We start from the raw sequence: 13,590 nt of genomic DNA, 5'->3' as shown, positions 1-13,590 counted from the left end.
CTATCTTACTAATGTGAGCAGTCTTCCCAAGTCCCTTATCCCTTAGCTTTAGCGTCAGGGCAGTGCTGTAGGATTTGCAACCTGAAATACTAACCTCTAACACTTAAAAGTCAGGAAAGTACTGACTCCTTCCCTGACAAACATAAAAAAAATTCATTCCATCAAACTAGCTGAGCTCTTCCTCTGTGAACCACAGCAGATAAAAGATGGTTTTCAAGAAGGAGATGTGTAGGCCTAACAAAAATAACATGGTCCTAGAGATTTAAAGTGTATGTCAGGCTTTGGAATGGCTTTCATTTCCTGGCCAGGTTGATCAAAATTATAAAGTTATTAAACAATTTATTTTATTAGTAACTGTTACATAACTCTTTTTTTTTTTTTTTGCTATTGATACTTATGTGCCAATGAAATGAATAATATACTCTTTCTTTCAGACCTGAGATCTTATAAAAAGGGATCTGATGATCAACTGATCAACTAGCATTAATGGTGTTATGAGCTGAAGTGATGGCTTGGGGTTAAAGCACTTCCCACCCAGACGAAAGATGGAGTTTGGCTCCCGAGATCCCATGTATTTGCTTTTATTCTGCCTTTCAAGGCAGAGGCAGGGAGCCCCTGGACCCCATATTGGCAAACTGGGTTTGAATGAGAAAACATGCCTCAAAGAATAATGTGGAAGAGTGAGGGAAGACTCACAACATTAAACAAAGTATTCCTCATCACATGCACATAATTGAATGCAAACGCACGCACACGCATCCATGCATGAGAGGAGAGAGATGGTGTACAGATAAAAACCCATGGAAAAATAGCAAAAACAAAAGTTCCTATGGCCCTGGATTCTACACCCTGAAGAATTCGCACACCTCTTATGTATGGAACAAATAATAAAATGAATCATCCAAGTCTAGGAAATTTTAATTAAAATAAATATTCTGGGAGAAATTTTTCTCTCATTCAATAGAAACAAGTTAGAAATGTACAATGTAGCAGAAAGTTTGTATATCCCAAAGCATTTTGATAATTTAAGTTGCATAATTTGTAATTACAATATGTAGACAAATTATTTTTCCTTCTGCAATTTACCTAAAAATCTTGAGGCTAATTATTTGAAGAAATTATTCTAGAAAATTTCTGACAGTTCAAATACTCTGTGTTTTGCACAAGAAAGTGGGACTTAGTGTTTACAATCTCTCCTTGGCAGTCATCTCCCGCTAGGCTAAGGACAAGTGTTATTTTCCAATATCCTAACTCATTCCCCGTGGGCTTTGATACTTTAAACCTACTTTATGTATTTTTTTTATTTCATTCATTTAAAGTGTGATGTATATAATATATATGTATATAACATATACATATAATATATACATATGTATATGTACATATATATGCATATATACATATAATATAATATATGTATATAGTATATACATAACACAATATATATTATATACATAACACTTTAAATATATATATTTAATATATATTTATATATATATACTTAGTTCACACTTAAACTATATTCACTGTCTTAATAATAATGTTACTTTGTTCTCATGAACTTATGCATCAGCTTGTCCACGCACACCCACACACACACACACACACACACACACAGAAACAACGCACAGAGATTTTCTATTCTACTTGTATTAAGCCATGGTTCTTCTCTTCCAGGTTTTATCTGTTAACCTCTATATCTCTGCCTCTCTGCACCTTGCTCCCTGCCCAGAGAAAGTGTCCTGTATAGATGATATCTTGGTGACATTTCAATTTCTGTAATATGACACTGAACAAAGCATCTTATAAAAAATGTTTATAGCTGGCTTCAGTTTCAGAGGATGGGCCCACAACCTTCATCTCAGGAAGCATGGCAATAAACAGGCATGGTGTTCGGGAAGTCACTGAGAGATTGCATCTTGAGACGCAATCTCAAGACACAGAAAGATAACGGTGAATGTGACTTGTGACACATGTGCTCCAAAAGGCCATACCGCCTACTCATTCCCAGACAGTTCCACAAACTGGGTATCAATGTTCAAATATATGAGCCTATGGGGCCGTTCTCATTCCACCTACTGAAGATGACATCAAAGTTTCCTTGTTCTCTTATTTCTAATTGAGCTAAACAACCAAGTTTCTATCAGGAGATATGCAACAGGGAGGGTAAAATGAATGCTCTTATATTTTTGGATATCTCCATAAAAAAGTTGCATTGGCCTGAATACTTTCCTTATTGAATATAACTCTCTCTGCTGGGCCTGCTAACCAACCCCTAGCATTTTACCTATAGACTTGCAAGTAGCAATAAGCCTCACTTTATGTACTCCAGTATTTTCTATTTTATATGATTTTCCACAGTCACCCTTTCAAAGTGAATTTTCCACCAATTTCAATGACACAAGTACACAGATTCAAAAATATCTGCAGTTTCAGCAGAGTGAGTGACAATAACACATTACTTTCTCTCTGTTTATAGCAATCACTTTCCCAAAGAGCTCGCAAGTCCTGATTAGGGTGGATGGAGGGAGGTAACGAAGCAAATTAGACAGTAGGCTGCATACAGTTCTTGTCTCACATGTACGTGTCACTTTGTTTTGGTAACAAGATCACAGAGGATGACATGGCTGTGATCAACTTCAATGAACTGGCCAAATTATGAAAAATTACAAAATTAAATATGATGAAACGGTAATAATAGTTTCTGATCATCCTATACAAAGTACTCTCTGAACTAGGGTAATTTAATTGTAAGACTAGTGACAACATAGGGAGAGAAATAACAATGTAGAAGAACATTAACGAAAGAATAGTTAAAATAGATGTGGTTAGAAGCTGATTTTTTCATAAACAGCAATCCTTTCATTTAATATATGGTTGTATGTGTATAATTACATGAAACCAAAAATCACTCTGAAACTACAGTTTAAATTAAACTTTGAAACTTAAATTTATTTTGCTTAAATGGAGCTGATATATTTAATTTTACTTCTTAAATTTAATTAGCTTAAAATAAAACTCGTTTTAAGTTAAGGAAATAATAAAAAAGACAGAAAATACATACTTGGAATTATGTCACATAATAAGCATGTTTTAGCATCCAGTTTGTGTTCAGGGAATTCTAGCATGTTTTTGAATCCCATGAGCATTCTTAGCAAAAACAGTGTGTTGTATAGCCATCAGTACATTTGGTCAATGACAATGGAGTGGATATATTTTCCTTAAACATAAGGAGGCTCTGACTCTACATGAAAACCAGTGTGTTGAAAGGCCCATGGCCTGGAACCCAAAACCTGCTCTGGATTCAGTTTATTTCTGCTAGGAAGTTGTTATGGCTCCCCACCCCAGGAACTATATTACACAGAGGCAGATAGGGTAAAATTATGTGATGTCTCATTAGAGAATCCTAAGTATCTCTGAAACAAGGGCTGCTGAGCAACTTGGCAGCAGCTGGCATTATTCCTTCATGCCCCTTGGGGTAGTGCCAGAGGGACAGAATCCCTAGCAAATTTGGGCTGAATTCTCATCCAAATGAACACCTGCTGTCATTGTCCAGCATCAAATCTGCACGTCACAAGGCCAGCTCTCTTCCTGGTGGAATCCATTCAAATGGGAGAAGCCTGCCAGGGTTGTGCACTGGTTTTTATTTCCCGCTCCTTTTACTAAGCAGTCAATTGCCTGAGTATCTTGGAGATAGAAATAATACTAAGTGTATCTTTGGGTAGTTGGCATGGTAATGGTCTACATTAGGAGTTTATTCAAATATATTCCTATCTGTTTAAATATTCTTTCATTTTTTCTTTTCTTTTCATTTCTCCTTTTATACCTAGCTTAAATTGCTTTTCAAGAGCAAAGATTTTATTGTAAAAGTATATACTTTAAAGAAAAGGCTCCTACACAGCCTATAACTAGAAGAAACAAATAATTCAAGTGAAAATTAATTCAATGATAGTCTCCCAATTGACCAGAAGTATTGGCCATTTAATCTTGTATGCCTCAGTTCCCTTTCCTTTGCTTTTGTGTAATTGTAGCTGAATTTGCACAGTTGGTTGGTGCTCCAAGTTTATTTTTCAATCAGGTAGGAATAAATTTAAGACAAATGCTTTTTAAAAACAATTACTGATCAAGGAACATATATACCAAAAATAGCTCAGTTTAAATTTCCATATAATTGTGTAACACTGTAAGATAAAGACATAATCTAAAATGTTACTATGACTTAGTAGTGAGTATTTATAAAACTTGTTATAAATTATGCAAAGCTATTAGACCAAACAAAGTGAACCTTTTTTGTTGTTGTTTTGAAATTTCATGATAAAAAAATCAATCCATGGAGAATGTTCTGGGTATTTTTATTTTAAGTGCTGTTTCAGTGCTCCTCTATCTATATGTTTTTGTCCCTCTTCATGCAAAATAACTCAATTACTTGACAATTGATAACATGTAAAGTGTGTTTAAATAGCTGCAGCTTGCTCTGTCTTGCAGAGAGCCTCTCTGCCATCTGCAGCTCTTGGTTCCTCTTGCTGAGCTTTGTGCTTTGTTATGCATGAGCAAACACATCAGCCTTTTTATTTCATTCATTAGACTTTTAATCCTTGATTAGTGTTTTCAGCATTCTCTCAAATACACAACTTCTTTACTTCTTTTGTATTAGGTTTCTTTTTCTTTTGTCTTCACTTTGAAGCAGACTTAGCATTAAATCACAAAGGCGCAGTTTTAGTAAGATGATGGGTAAATATATTAGTTTCTCATTTGAGCGATTAATTATGTGAAGCTGAAGAATGAGAAAATATCTCCTCACTTGAAATAATAGAGCTGTTTAATATTGGTTTAAATGGTCTAGGCTTCCAAAGCTTGAGTGACAGCCCTCTACCAAGCTCACACATCCACTGTGATTCTTGTATTGAAGAGAAACACTGGCTGAACTACCAGAAAGAAAGCTGCACTCATTAGGGTACCAAACCAGCGTGCTTAGCATCTGAGAGATGAGTTTTATTTGTCACCAGGTCTTTGTGACCTTCTCTTTGTGGGTCTTCTCAGTTACAGGAGATGGGTCAGAAAGCTGTGTGTGTGTATGAACAGTTATTACACATCAGGGCACGCTGAGCAAAGATTACACTGTTTTTTAAATCACCAGACTATCATTGTCCTGTTACGCACAATTAATCTCAAAGGATCAAGAACTTTTCTAAGTAGATTTTTCTACTTAAGACATCTTTTTCACTCTTCTTTAGACAATTGTTCAACTAATTTTTGGCATTATAACAAAGTGCACTACTTAAAGCAGAATCTAAGCATGGGGCCAATACCAGGAATTAAAAGATAGATATATAAATTAAATAGAAATCAATTTCTTTCTTATACAAAAATGATGACTGACTGTTTTGGGTATGTTTATATAGTCATACTCTGCTGACTTCACGTGTATTGTACATCTTTCACTAATTTCAGAACATCTTATCAATAACATTGTAAAGAAACAATTGAACGTCTTGTTTGCAAATTTGTATTTCTACAAGATAGTAAAATCACAATTGTCATCCCCTTTTCTTCTTTTAGGATGCTTCCATTGCACACAGATTCCATATCATGAGAGAAAAGCATCCAGAGAAATTCAACAGTCGGTAAGGCAACAATCGATGGATTTTTAAATATGATTGCTGTTGATAACTGTGTCATTACACAAAATCGTTACGTGGTATAAATATGTAAATAATGGATGAAGTTCAGGTTGTGTGTTCACATTAACATGAAAGTATAAATTAATATGTTTTAGTTCTTTGGTTTTAATTGGGTGATAGTGCAGAGTACAGTGGGCATCGTGTTTATTTCAAGTTCGTGTGCTTTAAAGTAAATATTTCAAGTATATGTTAAAGGTGACAGTCATTAGAACACACTATAAGCCTTTACATGGCTTCGTATGTGAGTGGAGATCATTCTTTACTCCCATGGAGTTCTATTCTGTAACTCTGGGTGACCTTATTTACACAGGTCACTACCCTTTGGACTACCACCCCATATTAGCTTCAAGTAAATGCCAGTAAAATTTGCTTCTCCAATAATATCAATAGGAAAGTATTCTTTTTCTAAATTGTAGACAGTGACCTTTGCCCTTGCTCATGGAAACAGGAAAAACTTGGCTCTCTAGCTTTTATTATTTGGGGAAATGTGATCTCCACCGTAGAAAAAAATGGGACAAAATGGGTGAATCACCTTCTGTTCTTGCTATAATCATTTGCACTTGTCTTTTTTTTTAATATAAAAAACAGATAATTTTTATTGACTGGGTAACTAAAGAAGGAAGAATTTTCCATTTCACAAAATTCTTGAATATTGTAGATTATTGTTACAGGAAGATGATATTTCCACAAAATGAGAATCTATATATGAAAGCCAACTGTGCTTTTACAACTTCATATTAAAAGATATTTAAATTTTATTTGTTCTTTGACAATTTTATTCATATGTTCTTCCTTTCCTCTTTTATCTTTTTTTTATTTAACTTTTTTTAATTACACTTTATTCATTTTGTATTCCCCCATAAGCACCTCCCTGCACTTGGTATTTCTTAAACTGAGAAAATAATAATCTGGATATCTGTATAGAGATTATATGCCTTCGTATATTAACATTCAAAGCCAAACATTCTGTTCTCAATATCAGGCATGCTGATACCTGGCCATGAATACATGCATTTTAGTAAATAGCCATGCAAGTTCTCATGACTGTGCTAATTTTATAATTTACTAGTATTTGACATAATTTTTACATGTAAAAATTTTATTAAAAATACTTAAAAATTTAGTTTCTCTAAACTGTCTGCTTGAGGATATTATTTATTGACTAATCTTAATGCACAGTCTCACATTAGTCATGTTTTATCTAAGTTTTCATTAAAGTCATTTAAGTGCTTTGTAAAACAAATACTTCTAATGCCCATTTGAGCTATTGCTTTGAGTTGATTCTTAAACTACAATTATAAATTATGAGCTTATAACAAGTTATTTCTTCTGTCTTAGATGAGAAAGCTTTAAAACTGTCTATCATTTTCTTTTGTGTGGTAGTTGTAGGTTTACCTGGTTTTGGAACTGAGCAAATACTAGCTTTGTAAATGAGTTTGGTAGTGTTTTCTGTACTTTTGGAGGAACAGTTTGAAAAGCATTGGTATGAACATTTGCTGAAGTTTTAGAAGAATTCTGCTTAGGACCCATAAGGCCCTCGGGTGTACTTTCTGAGGCTTACTTACTACCACTACAATCCCCTTGCTTATGGGGGATGTCGTTTAGAATTTATAGCTCCTTGATTTAATTTTGGTTAAGTCATATGTATCTGAGAACTTGTTTATTTCTTCTATTTTTTTAAGAAAAACTTAGAATATAAGTTTTTAAAGTATCTTATATTTAAATAACTCCATCAGAAAACTCAGATTTAATAAAGTAGCAGGGTACAAAATTAATATACAGAAATCAACAACCTTTTGTATGTCAAAAAGAAATCAGAGGGAAAAAATCACATTCATGAAAGATTCAAAATATATAAATAATTCCCTAGGGGAAAACACCCTACCTGATGATGTGAATGTCCTGTAAACAGTGAAGGAAGTGAGAAACCATTAGATGGGAAAAGAGCTCATATATCCATAGATTGGAAAAAGTCAGTATTTTAAAAGTAATTATATTACCCAAATTATCTACAAATTAATGCACTCTCCATCAAAATTATAATGACCTGTTTCCTTAACCAGGAGACTCAATCCTAAAATTTGTATTTCAGTACAAAAGATCTTACCCTGCCAACAATCCTAAGAAGAAACAACAAACTTGGAGGCACGACAGTACCTGAACTCAAGTTATGTTACAGAGGAATAATTACACACCAGCACCAAAAAAAAAATGGGGTATTCAAAAACAGAGAATAGAGGGCAATTTGAAAACAAACAAAACAAAAATCAAGAAAAACAATGTAATTTTGGCCTCCTAATGTTTGACAAAAGAATCAAAAATTTATGTTGGAAAAAGGAGTTTTTAGTTAAAGTTACTGAGAAAACTGGAATTCCTCCAATCCACAGAGCAATGATGCTAGCTTGTTTTTCTCATTCTGTCCTTCAGTAAAAAATGATTATAATTGAGAAAACAAAGGATAAGAGAGTCTGGGGAAGATGTAAGGAAAGATGAACTATTATTCACTGCTTGTGAGAGTATAAAATAGCACAACCACTATGGAAATTAGTATGGATGTTCTTCAAAAACCTAAAATTACAATTGCCACATGACTCGGTTTTACCATTTTGAACATAAACCAGAAAATGTCTATGTTAACATACCACGAGTATAATTGCACATCTCTGTTTGTTGCTCAGTTATTCACAGTGGCTAAGAAATGAGGTCAGATTGGATGCCTAACAAGAGATAAATGGAGAAAGAGGATATAATACCTGTATCCAAGAGAAGTCTGTTCAGACATAAAGAAAACCAAGTCATAACATATTCAGGAACATATCTGTAACTGGAAATTCTTTAAGTAAAGTAGAGCAAAGTCAGAAAGACAAATACCATGTTTTTTTTCCTCATATTCTAAAGATTCTGACTTTAAATATGTGTATGTAAGTATATAGGACAGATAAATAAATACAAAGTAAAATGGCATATATATATGAAGATGCCTTTATGAAACCTATTTTTTGAATGTTAACTTAAAAATAATAAAAATATAAAATGAGACTAAATTCAGACTGTGGATTTCATCACTTGATAATATGCCTCGCATATTCTGAAAACAAACCTAACCATTACTGTATAAAAAAACTACTATATAATATAGAATATATTTTTCCAAATGTCATTCCATGGAGCATTCATCAGTTTATAGGATGTATTAAAAGAGGTCTCAGGCCCAAAGAAGCCTCCCTGGAAGATACAGAAGGCACCGCACTCTGTGCAATGTTCCATGCAGGAAAAAAAATCAAAGGCTTAGGAAATACATCAGAGCAGGAGAATAGAATTATTTAAGACGTTAACGCCACAGATATTTAAGAAGGAGAAAAACAGACAGATGAAGTGAAAGAATGTTAAATATGTAGAGTAATTTCAAAATGTTTATCTTGCAATCAAATTTGATAACACATAGGTAAGACCGTCATCAACTATGCTCCCCTCTTCAAGTGTCAAAGGATACTGAATGCCCTTTTGTAGAATAGTAGAATAGTTTTTTTCTTTTTAATAATAAAGGCTTGTATTACTGTGTCTTTTAATTTTTGTCACAAATACTTCTAATAATTTATGATATCCTCTTTACCCATTTTATGGGTAGACACTATTTGCATGTTTTCGTGTGCTGATGATATACCTTTGGATGTGAAACTTTACGGAAACTCTTTTGGAAATTTGCAGCATGCATAATCTTGCTTATAAATAGGCTCCAGGGCTTAAGTTACTTGAAAAAATGGGATGTGCAATATCATCTAAAATTACATGTTTCCTTATTTATATGATGAGTTCAAAAATTTTTATGATGAGTTAAAAGAATACTGGTGTTATTGGATATTCTATGACATCATGGCAGCTGGACTTTCTCTGGACTGAAATTGGTCTAGACCCTGGAGAGATCTTGTCTGTGGTTGATTCTTTACTGAGATAAAACAGAAAGAAATGGACTGAACCAATAGCAAGTATTGCTCTTGCCTACCTTGGTAAGGACTCTACAGATGCAGGTAATAAAGGTATATGTGGTCTCTCTTCCCTTTTGACATGATTGGTGTCAATCAATGTACACATATACGGTATGATATATGATATATATTATATATATGAAATATTATATATGGCATATATATGATATATTATATATATGTTATATATATGATATATATTATATGTTATAAATATGATATATATAACAGCACCATCAGATGCACATTACTAGATGATTTTGCAGCAGATGCCAAGATTTCTTCACCCAGGGACCACTTCCCATTTAACTTTTGATTCTCTACCTGAATCTTTCCTGTTTCTAACCAACTCTCCCCTTCAGTAGAATTTTGGCTATAAAGACAAAAAAAATGAGAGTCGGTTGAATCTTGAATAAAAGCTTAGAATGAATCAAGAAGCCTTACAGAGATGCAAACACAGCGTAAATGCTCTCACTTCCTGGAGACTTCTGCTTCTGCTTGCCCAGAAGAGGAAACAGAGCAGATTAGAAACTGGGAATTTTGTCTAAGAATTCTAGTTCAAATGAGAGAGAGGGGGTGGGAAGAGGGGAAAGATATGAAGGAAGAAGAGGAGGAGGAGGAGGAGGTTTGCTTCATATCACTTCTATCTTCAAACCCCTTTAGTCTCAAATCCTTTAGCCATTTTTTGTACACTACATGAATTTATATTTTTCATCTTATTCTTCCTCAGTATCTAGAACCATTCTATGTTTAAATTAAAACTTGGTCACTTGCTAGCTGTGCAAGAGGAGGAGGTATTCAAAACTGTATCCTCTATTGATAAATGAGGAAATAAAATTGATGAACTGTATTTGGCCCATCATGCATACCACATCAGATTCTCTCTGGAGTTCATTTGCCTGGTGTTCAGCATCCTTCTCCCCCCCACAATGTACCATGAAAGACCTTAGCAAGTAGAAGATAGTTGTTACAGAGGAAGAATAATTTTACGACTGTAAAAATATGAAATAATAATAGAACCAGGAAAGGAAACCCTGCCTTTTCCACTGACTCCCACAAGTACTGCAAAGCACCATCTCTACAGAACTTCACAGCCTGCAAAGAAATCTTCCACGTCGCCAGTGAACACCTTTCCTAGGCTTCTTAGCTTCTAGGCTTCTCATCCTGGAATTCTATCGCTTTGCATTGCCCCCATTTCCTCCTAGCCTTCCCATTTTACATCACTTAGATGCATAGAATCTTTGTGTCCCGAATAAACATCAGTATTTAGCTCTTGCTTGTGCATCTGCATTTTAGATGACTTGCAATAAAGCAAAGAGAAGATATTAGATTTGGAGAGAGATGGGTAGTGTTTTCAGCCTCCATAGTTTTTCTTCTGACATGGAAACTTCAGTTACCAAATACCAGATATTAAAGGACCTTTGCTGTATGGTTCCTCTTCACAAAGTGTTAAGGGCATAATGTCCATTCTGACAATACAACATGGATGTTTAAAATTTCATTTCTGGACACACTAAGCCATTTTGTTGACCACTAATTAATATGTAGGAAATATATCCATGCTATCAAACGATAAGCTAAGACCTTATCGTTTTGCTGTTGGTATCTGCTCCCTAAAGAATGACATTATTTTTAACTGTTACTTAACCCCAGCCCCTAAACATGCACCTGCAGAACTGACCACACAGAGGTTAGTACTGAGTCCACGGCTCAAGACACTCTAGAAGCTGAGAGGTTTGACTAATATCTGTGGCAATGAGAATGAGGAGCTGTGAAAGGAAAGGGCCAAAGGGCTTTCCTGAGCGGAGTAACCCGAGTCTAGTAGTAGACTCAAATGATCCCATCCATTGGGATAAACAGTGCAGGTGAATGCAGAAGGAAGGGTGTCACAGGCAGAGAGAACAGGAGACCTGGCAGCTGGAGAGGAGAGTTGGCCTGCGTAGTTCCTTGATTCAACTTTTAGAGCTATTGATAGAGAGAGCACCACAGTTGTGCTGACGAGTGGTGAGCAAAAGAGATACAACCAAACGTTGTGTTAGGGAGGGACTTCGTGAGGAGGTTCCATGGCCAGACACGAGGCACACAGAAGTATTCGTCTTATCTCCGGATTTCTGGACATGCAGCCTTAACCCCGTAGCAAACCTTAAAGGCTCGTGGGGGCATGTAGTCTCTCTGCCTGCACTGTAGAGCTGAAGGACATTGAACAAAAATTCTCAATTTTCTAATGCTGGCAAGAACAAAAGCTGGGTATCTTCAAGTTCAGCCTTACTCTGGACCTCTGGGAAAGCACAACTCCCTTGGATATGCCTGTCGCCTGTCTCACATCCCCACTCTGACTCCACGTCATGTGACTATCTTGATCTGTGCTGCTAGGGGTCCCAGTAAAAACCTGCGATGTTATCCAGATGTTCTTCACCCAAGCTTAGTGACGTGAGAGGACAGCGTAAGAAGATAAAAGGAAGTGGAGTCTAGGTGTGTCCTTGGTACTGCCTCCAGGAACTGGAGTCCCTTTCATTCCCAGCTTGATGCTAGCACCCTTCCACGGAGCAAACCGTTACAGATTCACACGGTGGCTACTCTCCACCTGTTCGTGACCCAGCACGTGAGGTCAGCAGGCAGTGTGTCTGAGGTGGGGGCTAGAGCTCTCTCTGTCTGTGTGCGCGCGCCTATGTATGTGTTTCTGTGTGTGGTATATGTGTTGGTACATGTTTGTGTGTATGCGTGTGAGCACAGAACTGCACTGTGTGTGTGTGTGTGTGTGTGTGTGACTGGAAGGCATGGCAAGTGTTTTCTCCCTTCTCTATCCACGTTATTATTTCCATCACTCCCCACTTGTCTTTAATCCACTCTTAAGGACTTCGGTGTTTCTCACTGAACCTGGAGCTCACTGATTGCCTAGACTGGCTGCAGAGTCAGCTCATGAAAGGCCCTGCCTCTATTTCCCCCGCAGTGCGTTCATAGTCACATGACCCAGCACCCAGCTTTTTCTTCCACACGGTTGCTGGGGACCTGAACTCAGGCTCTCTTGCTACCATGGAGAGCACTTCCTGACTCACCCCTCCCCCCCACACACACACACTCGTGGTTTATTATAAAGAATGGTGTTTAAGGAGGAACCAGGGGGCACAGAGTTGCTGGTTGTATGCTGCCCTATGGCATTATCTAAATTTAAAGGCTCTTGCCTTTAAGAATGCCATGATCTGCTGGAGAAGACTGTTTTTAGGCAAGGTCTGTGAAGACAGGAGGCTGGGGCCTCCCTCTCCCAAGGCAATAGAACAAGACATGTACTTTGTTATTGTCTTTGCTAGTTTTTCTTTTTAAAATATTTATTTTTATGACATGTTTACTGTAAAGAAGAGCCGTTGTTGTTCTATAGTTTTATCTATGTATTTATTCCAGTTTCATTTGATTTCTTGAACCCAACAGTCAAAATTTTTTAAAATGTAAAAGTGAGTCCTAGGTTTTTAGATGTGAATATATAATTAATAAAATATTTTAATATAGAATCAATTTCTATAGCTTCAACTCAATTAGATATGTACATTTCAGCCTATAATCCTGTAGATGTTTTTTTTTTATTTATTTAAAGTTCCAAGTATTTAGACAGTTCTCTAAGCTGTAGTACAAAAATTTAAGATATTAGCATTATCTGAGAAATTTCTATGAGAAAGCAAAGTATACATAAAACAGTTAGATGTGCCTGGGCAGATATCTGATTTCAGCACTGAGGCAAGCTCAGACACAGTACACTTCCATATTTTCAAGAATTTGCAAATAGGATTTCAAAAATGATACTAGTAAGAGTGTTTCAGATCAAAGCTGTCACAATAAGTCATCTGCCATTAAGGCCATATTAATGCCTTCTGAAATTGTCTTAAGGAGATTATATATATATATATATATATATATATATATATATATAT

General features: G+C 35.7%; 1 protein-coding gene across 2 annotated transcripts in view; it reads left to right on the top strand.

Annotated features, from left to right (window-relative positions):
- Positions 1-13,590, top strand: part of Dgkb (diacylglycerol kinase beta) — a 629,339-nt gene that overhangs the window by 317,439 nt on the left and 298,310 nt on the right. For both annotated transcript variants that reach the window (XM_055624239.1, XM_055624229.1), the window contains one exon: positions 5,560-5,624. In XM_055624239.1, the coding sequence (XP_055480214.1) occupies positions 5,560-5,624 (65 nt within the window). The remainder of the gene's footprint in view (positions 1-5,559; positions 5,625-13,590) is intronic.

This window comes from Psammomys obesus, unplaced genomic scaffold (assembly GCF_907164565.1).
Source record: "Psammomys obesus unplaced genomic scaffold, mPsaObe1.curated_primary_1811, whole genome shotgun sequence".
Classification (NCBI taxonomy): Eukaryota; Metazoa; Chordata; class Mammalia; order Rodentia; family Muridae; genus Psammomys; species Psammomys obesus.
Note: the sequence above shows the minus strand (reverse complement) of the source record. Positions and strands in the feature narration are given on the sequence as shown.